This window comes from Equus quagga, chromosome 8 (genome assembly GCF_021613505.1).
Source record: "Equus quagga isolate Etosha38 chromosome 8, UCLA_HA_Equagga_1.0, whole genome shotgun sequence".
NCBI lineage: Eukaryota > Metazoa > Chordata > Mammalia > Perissodactyla > Equidae > Equus > Equus quagga.
Genome location: NC_060274.1, coordinates 8,106,717 through 8,122,168, shown reverse-complemented (window position 1 = coordinate 8,122,168; position 15,452 = coordinate 8,106,717). Strand labels below are relative to the sequence as shown.

Here is a 15,452-nt window from a genome sequence, read left to right as displayed (position 1 = left end):
CCTTCAGGCCTTTCATGGCCCTGCTGCTCCCAGGAGCCTGTGCTGTTGCTCCTGTCTATTGCCGTGTGGCCACATCATCACTAACTCAGCTGTGTAAAGCTGGACACACTTGTCTCCCAGCTTCAGATGGGCGGGAGGGCGGCCGCAGAGGAGCTGGATCCTATGCAGTGGAGGCTTGTCTGGGGACAGGTCCGCTTTGAACTCACGTGGTCCCTGCCGTTGTAGGACTGAGGGTCTCAGCCTCTTGCTGGCTGCCAGTCAGGGGTGCCCTCAGTCCCTTGCCATGTGGGCCTCCCCCACAGGGCCACTTGCTTCATCAAATCCAGCAAGGGGGAGAGGGAGTCCCAGCAGCCGGCCATTGCAACCTAATGTGATGGAATCACGTGAGTGGCATTGCCACATCGGCTGTAATCCATTGGGGACAAGCCAGTCTCAGGTCCCCTGTGTGCTCAAGGGTGCCAACACCAGGAAGCAGTGGGACACGGGGCCGACTAGTGAAAGGACTGTGAGTTCCAGGGTTTCAGCAACCCTGTAGCTGTGCCTAGGAATCGGTTTGCTGTCTTTTCTTTATCTGGATTATGAAAAGAAGTTTTAAATAGATAATCTCTTAGGAAGTACCTTAAAGAGACCGCTAGGAGGTTTCATGGTGCCCACTTGCTCTTTCCTCTCGCTCTGATTCCAGAGAATTAGGACCTCAGCCGAGTTGATTTCCTTCCCAGCCAAGCAAACAATTAGCTGGTCATCTTCCTGCCCTGAAACCGGCACGGAGGGTAAAAGATTATTTCTGCTTGGTCGGCTTCCAGGTAATCGTGGTTGGACAGTAACTTGATTTCAAACCATCCCATTGCAGAGAAGCCACATGAAACACTGACCCAGGCCACTGCAGCCCGGAGCGGTCTGCTCAGAGTGATGAGCGTGCGGACCCAGCCATGCCCACCGTGGACGACGTGCTGGAGAAGGTTGGGGAGTTTGGCTGGTTTCAGAAGCAGGCCTTCCTAACCCTGTGCCTGGTCTCGGCTGCCTTTGCCCCCATCTACGTGGGCATCGTCTTCCTGGCCTTCACCCCGGACCACCGCTGCCTGAGCCCTGGGGTGGCTGAGCTGAGCCGGCGATGCAGCTGGAGCTTGGCCGAGGAGCTGAACTACACGGTGCCAGGACCGGGGCCGGCGGGCGAGCCCTTCCCTGGCCAGTGCCGCCTCTACGAGGTGGACTGGAACCAGAGCGCCCTCAGCTGTGAGGACCCGCTGGCTGGCCTGGCCGCCAACAGGAGCCACCTGCCTCTGGGCCCCTGTCGGCATGGCTGGCTGTATGACACGCCGGGCTCCTCCATCGTGACCGAGGTAAGTGAGCACGGCCCTGTGTTTGGGGGAACATGTGGGTTTCAAGGGCTGGGAGGAAATTTACAACAAATCCTCTGAGATTCAGTGTCATATTAGGAAAAAAGGCTGGGGGAGTTATATTTCCTGAGCACTTAGCACACGTCCTGGACATTCTGCATTCTTCCCTTGTTCAATCCTCCACAAACTCTGGGTGTTGGAGGAGGAAGCTGAGAGTCAGAGACACCATCGCAAGCCAGGCTGAACCAGGTTGGCTCATGGGTCTATGGGGCTGGGTCTTCTTCCTGACCCACTAGCTTCTCCAAGAGCCTACAGAATTCGCTTGGGGTCCAGCTTCCCCACCGTTAGAATTGTGGGTCTCCCTCCCTTCACTCAAGAGCCATGGACATGTGACAGCTCAACAGTGGCCGCTGAGGAGGGGAGGGCAGCCTGGCTTTGAAGTCAGACTGTTTGAATCCTAGCCATGTCCTGGATGAGCTAAGCATCCCTGAGTACTTTACTCAGTCTCTCTGAGCCTTAGTTTCCTCATCAGTAAACCAGCGAGGATGAAGACCTGCCTCATAGGATTGTGAAATTCAGTGCAGAACTGTGAAAGCCGCTGACCACACATGAGCTGAGTTACATGGGGCGGTCCTGTTGGTGGCTTTGGGGTAGGGTGGTGGTGTCAAAGTGCCTTGCTTGGATAGATCAATGGTTTATTTGAGCATTTTGCTTTGAGAATATTGTAGTAACAAGACACCAGATTTTCTTCCTTCATGGACCCTTTTGAAAGTGTCACACTGTGATGGGGTGGGTGCTTGGAAATCGGTATTGAGGTCAACTGGGAAAGCCACGGGCCCCAACCTGTGCAGAGGCCCTCTGTTAGCAAAGCTTGGTTTTGCTGAGGGCACTGAAACGAGAGACAACTTAGTGGTTTCAGTGTCCACACGTGTGGGGCTGTTACAGGAGGAAAGCCCTGGGTCCTCTCCTTCTGCCCCATGAGCATGCTCTCTGGGGGAGAGGGGACAGAGCAGTGAGTTGGGTGTGACTTGCTTTATGTGCCATTGCACGGACATCTGTTCTCCAAGGGGTCCTCCAAAGACAGATAATCAATCAGAGGACTCGCCTCCCAGGGGTACTGATCTGATGGGAATCCGCAAGCTGACCAAGATGGAGAATTGTTTGTTCTCTGTGACTGAGACATACCCAGCTTGTAAAGGATCCGAAGCAATCATTCATCCATTTGCTCTTCCATCCGTTCATTCAGTAAACATGTTCTGACCTCTTGCTCTGTTCTAGAACTGGGCTTGCTGCCAGGAGAGAGACAGAGAAGGAAGCTACAAGGTTCCTTCAAGGGGTTTGCGGTCTCCAGGGAGTGAGAGGGGAAAGGGGCGTGAGAATAAGACTAGCACCCAAAACCACATGTGGGCAAATGCAGGGGGGCCAGTGGACTCTCAGGAGGGGATCTGAGCTGTTGAGCTGAGCAGGGCCTCTTCTGGAGGGAGGTGGCATTGGAAAGGAGCATGGGGTGGTATTTTGAGCCACAAAGACGGGGAACAGGTTGAGGAGGGGACACTGGAACCAAAGCGCGGGGAGAGGGGGTGTGTGCTAGCTCAGGGAGCAATGAGTTGTTAAACTGATTCAAATTCGGGGTCCTATAGAGAAGTCGTGGGCGAGAAGAGTGGTCATGTCTCACCTTTGGGCCAGAGCACAGAGTCCTTATGGAAGGTCACCACATAAGAAGCAGGACACCCAGTCAAATTTGAATTTCAGATAAATGATGAACAATTTTTTAGGATAATTATGTCCCAGCTAGTGCACAATATTTGATACTGCTAGCTGAGGCTGAGAATACAAATATTGCACAGGACACCCTTATACTAAAAAAAAAAAATGTCGTTGCTCTGAAAATCAATTCAACTGGACATCCTGTAGTTTGTTTGTTTTTTGCTAAATCTGGCAACCTTACCTTTGTGCCAAACGAGGGAGTTTGGTCTTCTTTAGACAGAAGAGTAGGATGGTCCTAGCTGGGCCCTGGGGATGGTCGGATTCCGGGTGGTGGTGGTGGGCTGGGGGCTTCCCCAGAGTCAGGGAGAGCTTGAGGAGGCTGAGAAATGAGCCCCAGTGAGAAATGTCAACCACCATGGTTGTCACAGGAGCAAAAGGAAGAACGGATTTAAGAGACACAGCCCTAGCACTGGTTGAGGAGAAGGAGGGACCCAGTTTGCCTGAGGGTCCTGGCTTGGGGGGATGGGGGAACAGAGCTGCTGAAAACTGAGGCTGGAACACAGGAGAAGTAGCTGTTGGGGCAGGTGGAGGAGCTGGCAAGGTGGCGGCCTGGGAGGGGGCAGCAGACATTGAGGGGAGGGGACAGATGCAAGAGACTGGCTCGCTGGGTAATAAGGAGTGACTTCCAGGTGACCCAAGATCTAAGCATGGATGAGTTGAAAGACTCCTGGAACCATGATTCACAGAGAGAGCGAGGAAGAGGTGGTTGTAGGAGAAGGGGTTCATTTGGGGCCATGCTGAGTTCAAAGGGCGGTGGGATTCAGTGGCCATGTTGAAGGTGGTCAGACACATGGGGCCTCTGGCGCAGGAGAAATTGGCTCCTGGAAGGCGTGGGCTCCATTTTAATTCTCCCTTCCGATTGCTTCATAACCGCCTTTGCCTCCACTCCGCATCCCACACCGAAGCTTCTTTGGGGGGAATTCACCTTAGTTAGCCATTTCTGCAGACGTAATCTTTAACTTCGCCTTGCCTTGGACATTGGAACTTGCTAAAGGGAGGCTGATAAGCCAACGTGTTTGGACACCCAGCTTCACTCCCCTCCGAGCCAGGGGCTGGGGTCGGGGGTCCGCTGGGGGAGGAATGTGCGTGTCCCCTGACTTTTGACTCCCCCTGTTAGGACGCCTTGTCTTCTCAGCAGCTGCTTTGGCCACAGCCCTGGACTGGGCCAGGGGGCCACTGTCTTCCCCTGACTGTGAGCATGAAAGTTCTCAGATGGAGGTGAGGGAGAGGTGCTTATGTTCCCGAACTGGCCCGATCCTGGCGTCACCCAGACTCTGATCCGTGACCTGCTGAGACGGCATCCACAGGAATCTGTGTGCTCATGAGGACTCCGGGTGATTCTGGTGACCAGGCGAGCTTGGTGAACACGGCCTGAGACACAAACCGTGGCCCCGGGGAAATCCCGGAAGGGTCAGTGAATACGCCTGGGAGACCCCTTCCATGGGGTGGGCTGGGGGCAGGGATCGGGCGTGAGTTTGGGGAGCGCAGCGGCCATGGCAGTTTCCAAGCCTAGGCCACCCTAGACAGAGATCCTCAGCGTGGCTCTGTGGGCAGAGATCTCAGAGGGAGGCCGTGTCAGCGGGTGAGGCCACATGCCCCTCCCTCTAGCTCTGGCTTCACACAGCCTCAGGGCGAGAGGGCATCCAGGGTGTCCCAGGAAGGGTGGCAGGGACATCCCCAGGGATGCTGATTGCAAAGGTTAGAACAAAAGTCAGAAAAACAGTGCCCTGCGGCTTTAGGGAAACCTAATATCACCGAACATCATCTTTGGCTACGTGGGCGGCGGCTGCAGAGAGACAGTTGGGCAGTTGGACACCCAGACCCTGGGACAGCCAGATAACACCAGGAGTGTCTGTCCCACGTGTCCTCAGAGCAGGCAGGGGTAATCAAACAGCCACAGGAGAAGCTCCAGGGGGAGCTTTCAGCTGCATTTTAAAGGGAACAAACCTTGGATTGGTAGAGAGAGTGGGAGGGATCCTGAGTGGCAGCTTGTCGTGCCTCCCAGAGCTGAGCTGCTCGCTGGGGCAGACAGCAGGGTCCGGGCACAAGACATAATAGGACAGGTCACTCTTAGTTTCTAAAAGTCAGGTGGTACCATGCAGTTTCACCATAGTTTATTTTGAAGTGTGCTCATGTCACGAAAGGAACAGTCAGTCAGATGGAACAGCAGGCTGGCCGAGCGCAGAAACCCTGGGCTCTTAATGACTGACCCCCTAGGGCAGGGACAAGGTCAGGGCTCAGACTGGCAGCTTTAGAGATTTGAGGGTGGTGGGTAATAAAACTTCCATTTTAAAAGTCAGATGATTTCTTGTTTACTCAAACCGTTTTCACACAATATCTCCCCTTTGTTGCTCATGGTCTGTTTCAGACTGGGAAACCGAGGCCCACAGTTGCTAAGTGACTTCCCTGCTGTCACAGCCCACAGTGTCATCTGGTAGGGTGGGGCATGAATCCAAAGGAAAGAGGGCGGTGCAGGGGGACGGGGGAAGGGAGGAAGGGATGAAGTGACCCAGGACACCACCCAGAAGGGGCTGTGCCAGGCCTGGGGAGGGGTAAGGGTCCAGCCATGGCCCTCCAGACCCGCTTGTCTCTCTGGAGCTCCATCCTTCCCTCTGTCCTCTCTGAGCCCTGAAGAGGAAGGGGCGATACTCCTGCCTTCGGGCCTCCTGCCAGCATCACCTGTGTTTGTGCCTGGTACCGGGGACTTCCCCTAAACCCCAAACCTAACAAAGCCCGTCTCCAGACAGACAGCTCCTGCCTTCACCTCTGTCTCTCTCCTGCTCCATCCTCCCCTCTCCTGGCTCTCGGCACTTCAGATCCTCTGAGTCCCCCGCTGTCCCCGGGTCCCACCCGCACACGGTCCTAGAGTTCCTGCGGCTCCCAAGAAGCCCCATCTTCTCTCCTCTGTGTCTTTGCTCAGCTCTTCTCGCATTGGCCACACGCAGCTCCATCAGTAGAGACAGAATTTATAGGATTAAATATAGAATTAATGTGGACGTAATTAAAGGCTTTGGACCCATTCTGGAAAACATCTTCTATTTATTTGGCTCCATTTCTGTTTTTAGAAAATTACTTTGCTGTGTTTCTTCTTAGTAAACTTATCCTTTGACCCCGTTGTCTTTGATAACCCGCTATCCATGACACAGCCTCTTCGGTGAATGTGCAGTGAGGGGAGAGCAAAGATTCTAGGCATATCATGACGTTCACTGAGATTCACCAGAAACCGTGAATTTGTCTCATGGGAATGTGGTGAGAGAGAATGATGTGAGACACGCAGGATGCCACATTTCATGTGATGCATTCACTTAGTCCAAAGAGAGGATGGAAGGTGCTGTTGGACTGACAAATGCTCTTGTGTTTCTGGCCCCTCCAACCACGATGTGACCACAGTTTAACCTGGTGTGCGATGACTCCTGGAAGGTGGACCTCTTTCAGTCCTGTGTGAACGTGGGCTTCTTCCTGGGCTCCCTGGGTGTCGGCTACATTGCAGACAGGTACGTAAAGGCCAATCCAATGAACAGAGTGTCAACTGCATGAGGAGAATGAATTTTAGGGGACAGTGGTGGACGAACATGGCCTGTTGGAAGCTCTTGCAGAAGTTGATGGGGCCAGGACATGCAGCCAGTGCTCTGGACAACTGTGGGGCAGCAAGACTGGGAAAGGTGGGGATTTAAGAGAGATTTCAGAGGTTGAAACTGCATGCAGACTGTAGGGTTGGAGTAGGGGGCTGAGGAAAAGGGGGAGAAAGCCAAGATTTGTGCTTGGAGCAGATGGGTGGGGGCAGGGCCATTTTTGAGATGGGACAGAGTGGGTTAGGAACAGGCTTTGCTACGGCTCTTTGTTGGAGGAAGGAAGTGGGAAGCAATCAAGAGTTCTATCTCAGAGGTGTTACCATCAGAGATGTGTTCAGAGCAGCCTGTGACACACAGAAGAGACGTCAAGTAGACAGTCAATATTTGAGTTGTGCTCAGAAGAGAGCTTTGGGATCCGTCCCCAGTAAGGTACTTACAGCTATAAACCATGTTTGAGAGAAGCTGGATGAAGTCTATAGAGAGAACTTCCACGTGTAGAGGGCGGGAGGGAAGGGGTTGCTGGCAGGGGAGGTGATTTAGAAGAAATAGCCGTGAGACAGAAGGACAGTTATTCTACCGGGACAGTGTGATGCTATAGAAAAAGAGAGAGGAGACTGGCCCAAGCAGGAGGAGTGGTCAAAATCTGTGGACATGGTGGCCATGAATGCCCATGCCAAGGAAGGTGTCAATAGAAGGTTAAAGAAAAACGAGAGATGAGGAATTGGAGTTTGCGTGTGTGGACAACTCTTTAAAATGAGTTGGGGGTGAAGGACAGCTGGAAATGGGAACATACTGGAGAGATGGAGGGTCAGGATGAGGACTACCTCAGCGTGGAAGGAGTGAGGGACCATGAGGGCATCGGTGGGGGGCTGGCCCGAGCACAGAGGGTGGAGGGCCTTTGGTAGAAGTCGCAAGGGAAAGAGGGAGGAGATGGATGCTGATGCTGTTAGATCTGAGCATTCTGGGGTAAGATGTGGGTTCCTGACAAGAAGTTTCTATATTGAGTAAAGGATGAGTAAGTTTGTTGGCTGGTGTGGGGTGGTTCTGGGAAAGGGGTGGAAGTTTGAGGCCAGAAGACATGGAGTAGAGAAATGACATGTTGGACAGGCAGACATGTTGGAGTCTAGAAAGGAGGATGGCAGCAAAGCAGAGGGCTTGCTGGACCAGGGAGAGATCCTGTGTGTGGGGCGAGGTCACTAGGACTGAATATGAGGGTGGTCCCTTGCTTCCTTGCCTTCCTACCAGAGAAGGTGGGATAAGATTTAAAATCTGGAGTCTATAAAACACAATAGTGGGATGAAGTTTTAGCAAATAATTTGCCCATTTCACTCATGAAAAAAGGAAAGGAAAAACAATTCTCAATAGTTATACTATTAGAACTGAATATTTTGCCAGAAAAGTTTTTATGACCACTGATAAGACTAACTATGTGCAGGAAGAAGCCCGGTTTCTGGGGCATCCTGTTAAATCCTGTTAATAATACAGTCTGTTAAATACAAAGATAACGAGAGGAGGCGAATGCTAGAACTGGGAGGGTCGTTGAGGGAGGCCACCCCTCCCTGGCTGAGCTGCCATGTTGCTGAGAGCGATCAGGATTCCTCTTTGGAGTGACTTAATCAACCTCACAAGACTGGACCTCGAGGAGAGGCAGTGATGTCCCACAGACACCCTGGTCCCTCAGGAAAGCAGTGACTTGTCCCCCATTCGGGACCCTTGCTAATCCTTAACCCCCCCACCTCACGTGCTGTCTCCTTGCCTCTGAAGGTTTGGCCGTAAACTGTGTCTCTTGGCCACCACCCTCATCAGTGCCATCTCGGGCGTCCTCACGGCCATCGCACCAGACTACATATCTCTCCTGCTCTTCCGCCTGCTGCAGGGGCTGGTCAGCAAGGGCAGCTGGATCGCTGGCTACACCTTGAGTAAGCATCCACTGACCTGAGGGTTTCATGGTTCTAAGGAGCCTCGGCCTCAGGTAGTGGGGTAGAATAGGATGGAGCCAAACGTGGAGGTGGAGTTTTTGAGAGAGATATGTTTGTGGGGTCTCGAGAAATTCTCATAATTCGAATTGTATCTGTTGTCTGTGGTGTCAGGATGGCTTCCTTTTCTTTCTTTGGCCTTTTTTGTCTGAGAGATGCTTAACCACTTAAATAGATCAATGTTTTCATATCAACTCATATATTTGGGAACCAACATCACACGTCCGTGTGTTCACAGCAGTGGGGGGAAGGAAGGCGGGAGTATTCTAACACTCTAAGTGTGAAAGAATGAGCATCTCCCCAGAGAAACACAACCAACTCAACTGGTTTGAACCACACTCCAGTTAGGAGAAAAGACATGAGAGGAAATAAATGAAGAGATAAACACCATGATTAAAAAAAAGTGAGGTGTAAACCAATGTGAGTAATTCTACATATCAACTCATTTTTTCTTTCAAATTTTGTATGAAAGGTAAGAATAGGAAATGAAAAATACTTTCTTGGAGGAAAGTAAAATAAAAGAGTTGTCTGTGCTTTCAGCACACCCAGCCCATGGGTGGGGCATGTCAGGCAGGAGCGAGGATAATTCACATTTATGCTTACTTGTGGAGAACAGAAAAGAAACAGCCTTGTCTTGGCATCTCTGAAACCTGTGTCATATGACTTGGCATTCTGCGAAATATCTGGCTAGGGTCAAGCGAAATCATTTCCTCCCTGAACCGTAAACATGTTGGTTAAGTTTAGTGAGTTCAACACATATTTATTGATAGCCTCACCATCTGTAGGGTAAATACGTGTTATTTGGCACAGAGTTAAAAGGATTAGCTTGGGGTCAAGTCCATGCCCCACACTGACAAACTGTGTGATCTTGGGCAAGTTCATAATCTCTCTGTGCCTCCGTATCCTCAAAGTGGGGATGACAGTGCCGTGAGGAGTAAATGAACTGTGCTCAGCATAGCTTAGAGCAATGTCAGCCCCCAAACCGGCCCTGCAGTGTTGCTGCTGCTGTGTGGTGGGCACCGGGGCAGGGCTGTAGGCACCACGATAGAAAGGCACTCTTCCTCCCTTCAAGGAGCTCAAAGGCTAGAAAGAAGGGGAGAGAGACGCCAAAGGGGGGATTATGTGTTGCAGTGACAGCTACGGTGACTTCCGTTCCCCGCACGGCTTCCCCACTTGCTTACATGTCATGCCCTCCCCAGCCCTCTGCTGGCGACTCCTTCTCAATCTCCTTTATAGGCTCCTCCTCTTTTCCCTGACCCCTCAACGTGGCAGGACCCACGACTTTGCCCTCCCCCATCCCAGAACCTGTTCCACCTTCGGCCTGCCCCCCACCCCCTAGGCTGCAAAGTGTGCTCAGTCCAGTTGCCCGGGCCAGTGTCTTGCAGTCAGCATGGCCTCCACTTTTCCTTGGGCCCCATCTCCATCCATCAGGGAGTCCACTGTCGGCTTGACTTTCAAAATACATCACAACCCCACCCATCTCACGCCTCTGCTGCATCCACTGTGGTCCAAGCCGCCACCATCACTTCATCTCCATGTTGATCTCCCTCCAGCACCCGCCGTCAGCAGCAGAGCAAGCCTTGAAACAGACACGGGCACAACTAGAAGGACCAGCAACTAGAATATACAACGATGTACTGGGGGGCTTTGGGGAGAAAAGGGAGAGAGGAAAAAAAAAGAGATTGGCAACAGATGTCAGAAAAAAAACCCAGACACATGCTCAGGCCACTCCTGGGGGCAGGGGCTGTTCATTTCAGGCAGTGAGGGTCAACGTGCTCCTCACGCCCTAGAAGGGGGGCCTTGCCCATTGTCCCACTGAACTCCACTCCCAGGCACCTTCTTTCTCACAAGACCCCTCTAGCCACATGATCCATCTCCTTACAGTTCCTCAACCACTCCTCAGGGCTACCACATGGCTGTTCCCTCTGCCTGGAACTCTTGTCCCCCATTACCTGCAGCTAACTCTTTCACCTCCCTTAGGTCTTTCTCACATTTCATCTATGAAGCCCACCCCACTGCTCTCTGAAAAACTGCAACCCCTCCACCCCCGACTCTCCTGATTCCGCTTATGCCGTTTAACTTTTGTTCCCGCCCAATGTGAATCCCTTTCTGACCTGGCATATAACCTGCTTCTTTGTTGTGTGTGTCATCTGCCATCTCCTACGAGAACATGAGGTCACAAGGGCAGGACTCTGCTGACTGAGTTCACGATGCTCCCAAACACCCAGAACCGTGCCAGGTCCCCGGCAGGCCCTTAAAGGCACCTGTGAAGTTTATGGGCACTCCTGGGGTCCTGGAGAATATTCTAGCCCAGTCTGAGCTTACTGGAGGAAGGCTCTGGAGGAGAGAGCACCATAGGCTGAGTCCTAAAGCATGAAAAGGAGAACTATAGACAGCAAGGGAGGGGACTAACGAAAAGGATGTCTAGAGAAAAGCCGGGACAAGACAGCAGGGTGGATGTGGGGGAGCCTTGAGTCGAGGGGTATCAGCCCAACCCGGGGAAGAAGGTAGGACTGAGCCTGCTTGTTCAGAGAAGGAGAAATAGAGGCCACACAGAGGGGAGGCTGGGGCACAGATGGTGGGCGCAAGGCTCAGGGGCTCATGAGGAGGAAAGAAAGGGACCGGGAATGTGGCAGCTGGCTTCATCCTCCGAATTGTGACGTGTCTTCTGTTTCAGTCACAGAATTTGTGGGCCCGGGCTACAGAAGAACGGTGGGGATCCTCTACCAGACGGCCTTCACGGTGGGGCTGGTGCTGCTTTCCGGGTTGGCCTACGTCATTCCCCAGTGGCGGTGGCTCCAGATGACCGTCTCCCTGCCCACCTTCCTCTTCATTCTCTACTACTGGTACTGCATTCGCCCCTCCCTGCTCTCCCGGAACCACTCGCAGTTAACCCAGGACTGCGTGCTGACCTTGGCCCATCTTCCAAATGGCCATGGTGGCCACGTGCACAGGCACAGGGCTGCTCCCAGCACCCAGGGTGCCATTTGGGGTCTTCTCATGTTACAGGGTGGCTCATCACACGGGGAGCTACGCTCCCACAGAGGCTCTGTAAATTTGCATCCCCCTGGAGAGAGGCATGCAATGCTATAAGTCAGACAAAACTCCATCCAGCCACAGAGTGGGCAATTGCTCTTTGTGGAATGAATGAATGAATGAATGAATGAATGAGTGAGTGGATGAAATGTTCTTGGGGAATGTGCACAGTAAGCCATTGTGAAACAAAACCAGGCCAGATGAGGTGTTAATCTTATCAGCTGTCAGTACTTGGCAGGCCCCGAAGGATAAGCCGCTGGACACATGAGTTTTTATTGTGAGAGAGGGAAGAGGGGGCGGCCAAGGGGGCTGTGGAGAGGGATGTCTCGTCCACGCACCTTTTGTCACCATTTGGCTGGTGGCAGATCTTATCTGTGGGTGGCACTGAAGCAGACCCGGTCTCTAATCGAAGGCCTCTGAGCAATGTACATTCACTGGCAGGAAGAGCTTGCTGTCTCCAGGCCAGGGTGAAACAAGGGGCTCTCCAGCATGAAAGGACCCCTGGCTGAGTCTCGATGGTTGGGCGGGGCGGCGAGGGGACTACACCTTTGTGTTTTCAGAAGACTTTATGTCAGAGATTCCCAACCTTTGAGTTGTAACCTCCTTGCCCCATTTGAAATCAACAGCCTGGTGTCTCTCTGACGTTAAAGGAAAGTGAATACAGTTTATTTTGTGTGGAAATATTTTGAGACTTGTTCAACAGCCCTTGTATGGAGTGGTGACATCCTGCTGCAACCCAAGGTTGGGGGGCATGTGGAGCATCTTTTGTGTGTGAGAAATTTCCCAGGGGGACAAGTCTGCCAGCTTTCGGGAGGGAAGGAGACCCCCGCTCTGCAGAGTGGAGGACACCGAGGAAGTGATAGTTCCCTCTTGGTCTGTAAGTCTCAGCAGGTGGCACTGAGAGTCTGGGTGACCCACAGGGCTCCTTTGTGGGCTGCCCGGGCCAGTACCCGGTGACCCCAGATCCTGGTCCACTAGCTACTTGAGGATCGCAGTTTCAGCGTGAGGAAGGTGGGTGGCCCTGAGCAACAGCATTGCTCCCATCAGGACTTAACATCAGACGAGCTCCGGGGAGATGCCAAATAGAGATGCTCTGTGTCCGCAGGTTGGTGCCCGAGTCTCCTCGCTGGCTGTTATCGCAAAAGAGAAACACTCAAGCGATAAAGATAATGGACCACATTGCCCAGAAGAATGGGAAACCGGCTCCTGCTGATCTAAAGGTGACAGGCTAGCGAGCAGTTTCTAGTGTCACTGAACTTTGGGTTGGGCTTATGATGTAGAAAATGCCTCTGGGGCTGCCTCGAGAGGCAGAATGGGGGGTGATGGGTGCAGAGTGCAGCCATGGCGATGGCCAACCTCAGTGTCGGGGGGTGGGGGTCGCTCTGTTTACGGCAGCTTGAAGGCTGTGGATGCTCTGATCCCTCTCAGATGCTGTCTCTCGAAGAAGATGTCACCGAAAAGCTGAGCCCTTCATTTGCAGACCTCTTCCGCACGCCGCATCTGAGGAAGCACACCTTCATCCTCATGTACCTGTGGTAAGGGGCCTCCCCAGACGGAGCCGGCGTGCTGGCTCGCGCGCTGGGGGTCAGACAGGGGGACAGTGCAGGCGGACAAAGAGAAGCGCGAAAAGGAATTTTCAGACGGTTTTCGAGCGGTCAAAGAGCTTCCAGAAAGACATCCTTATTTCTCCCCGGAGGACTGGGTAATGGAGAAAAGGCCTCATTTTAGGGAGAAGAGTTTGCTACACATGACAGGTCAACAGTAAGAGGATCGAAATATGATGAAGGGTTTCCAAGGCAGCGTCAAGCCCCATGCGTCTCGTCTTTTGGGAATGGCCACGTCTTGACTTCACGTCGGAAGGTAGATGAGGTCTCAGTGGCTCCTGGTGATTCCAGAGGAGGATCTCCTCCTCGCATCTTAGAATTTTCTAGAGCCTGCCCAAGAGTGTTTGTGCTTTCATCAACCACAGATTAGAAACTCATGTATGCACATGGATTCACCAGGTGCCCCTTGGCTACCCCAGGGGTCTGCCTCCCCTTCCCAGGTCGCTATCTTGAGAAGGCGTCCCTCACCCTATTTCCTCCGAAGACACTGCGCCAGCTGCCCAACATCAGGGCTTTCTCCTCGACATCGAGAGGGCTCTTCAGCTTCTCCCTGAGCTCTGGGCTCCCCCTTCCACTGCAGCCGCTCTGCACCGGTATTGTTTGCACCTCCGCGTAAGGTTTTCTTGGAATTAAGTGTTCGAATGAGTACGGCGGCACCTGGCACATGGCAGCTCCTCAATAAATATTTGCTGAAGGTTGAATGAATAACCACTGTTTCTCAGAATCCATCCCACATTCTTCAGATGCCAGCCAGGCTCGCCACGCCCTCTCCTTGCCTCACCAATCACCCCACCACCCCATGTTTCGGAGCTTGCCCCTGGGGTCCTGCACCCAGCCATGCGAGGGGGGCCAGAGCCTTTGCAAATGCCCAGTGCCTGGTACATTTCTATCAATACTCACTACTGAATTCAGCAACATCTCTTCTGAGTAGACGCCCACGACCGCTGCAGATGGAGAGAACTCCCCCCTCTCCATCCTCTAACGCACTTCTCCCAGTGGTGTTCGTTTTGTTTGGTGAGGAAGATTGGCCCTGAGCTAACATCTGTTGCTAATCTTCCTTTTTGTTTTTTTCTCCCCAAAGCCCCAGCACATAATTGTATATCCTAGTTGTAAGTCCTCATAGTTCTTCTGTGTGGGACACCACCACAACATGGCTGAGCAGCAGTGTGTAGGTCCACACCCAGGATCTGAACCGGCGAACACTAGGCCACCAAGGCAGAGTACGCAAACTTATCTGCTATGCCACCAGGCTGGCCCGAGGTGGTGTTCTTGACTCCCTGTTCTCTTCCACCCCTCCACCCAATCCTCTGGCAAATTCTGCTCTATCTGGAAGCTACATTCAGAAGCCACCATTTCTCATCACCTGCTCTCTTGGCTCCCTGTCTGAACATCAGAATCTCCAGCTCGTGCTATTGCAGCAGCCTCCTTGCTGGTCTGTCTGCTCCCCTCCTGACCCCTCTTAGGCTCTGCTCGTGAAGCATGCAAAGGATCCATTTAAAGCTTGGCAGGCCAGGTGACTCCCCTGTTCACAGCCTCCACTGGCCTCCTAATCCAGTCAGAAGAAAACCAAATCCCTTTCTGTGGTGTACAAACTCCTCACCCCATCTGGCCCCTGGACACCTTCTCCCACCTGCTTCCTTCTTTCCGTAACGCAGGAGGTGAGCCTGACACTTCCTGGCCGTGTGACTTGCATAAACCTTCGTGATCTCTCTGTGACTCAGTTTCTTCATCAGCAAATGGGGGTAATGAGACTCCCTATCTCCTAGGCGTGCTGGGAGAATTAACGAGATCATATGTGTAAAGAGCCTGGAGCCACAGGTCGTAGACACAGGAAACCATCAGCTCCCACCAGGTATTTTAACATGCACATGCAGTCCATAGGTCCTGCCAGAAGATGGCAGCCCTGCACCCTTGTTAAGTGTTTGATGGGAAAAGCAAGGTTCTGCATTCCTTTCTCTTAAACCCACATCTTTATCAGTAATACGTGACTGTTCTCATTCCAACTGGCTCAACGGCATGGAGGGGGCACCCGGCTTATCTAGACCCGCTGAGCTGCAGCCCACGCCTGCCTTTCTGTGCACTGGATCCTTTTGTCTGGTGGGGAATAATTTGGGACTAGAAACACAAGCATCCCGTTGCTTCCCCGGGGGGAAGCTTTGT

General features: G+C 52.7%; 1 protein-coding gene across 1 annotated transcript in view; it reads left to right on the top strand.

The window, feature by feature from the left end:
• Positions 1-478: 478 nt before the first annotated feature.
• Positions 479-15,452, top strand: part of LOC124244227 (solute carrier family 22 member 1-like) — a 31,834-nt gene continuing 16,860 nt past the window's right edge. The window contains exons 1-7 of the mRNA XM_046670685.1: positions 479-770; positions 851-1,340; positions 6,495-6,598; positions 8,441-8,595; positions 11,330-11,498; positions 12,794-12,908; positions 13,117-13,223. Coding sequence (XP_046526641.1) covers positions 930-1,340; positions 6,495-6,598; positions 8,441-8,595; positions 11,330-11,498; positions 12,794-12,908; positions 13,117-13,223 — 1,061 coding nt within the window. The 5' untranslated portion in view covers positions 479-770; positions 851-929. The remainder of the gene's footprint in view (positions 771-850; positions 1,341-6,494; positions 6,599-8,440; positions 8,596-11,329; positions 11,499-12,793; positions 12,909-13,116; positions 13,224-15,452) is intronic.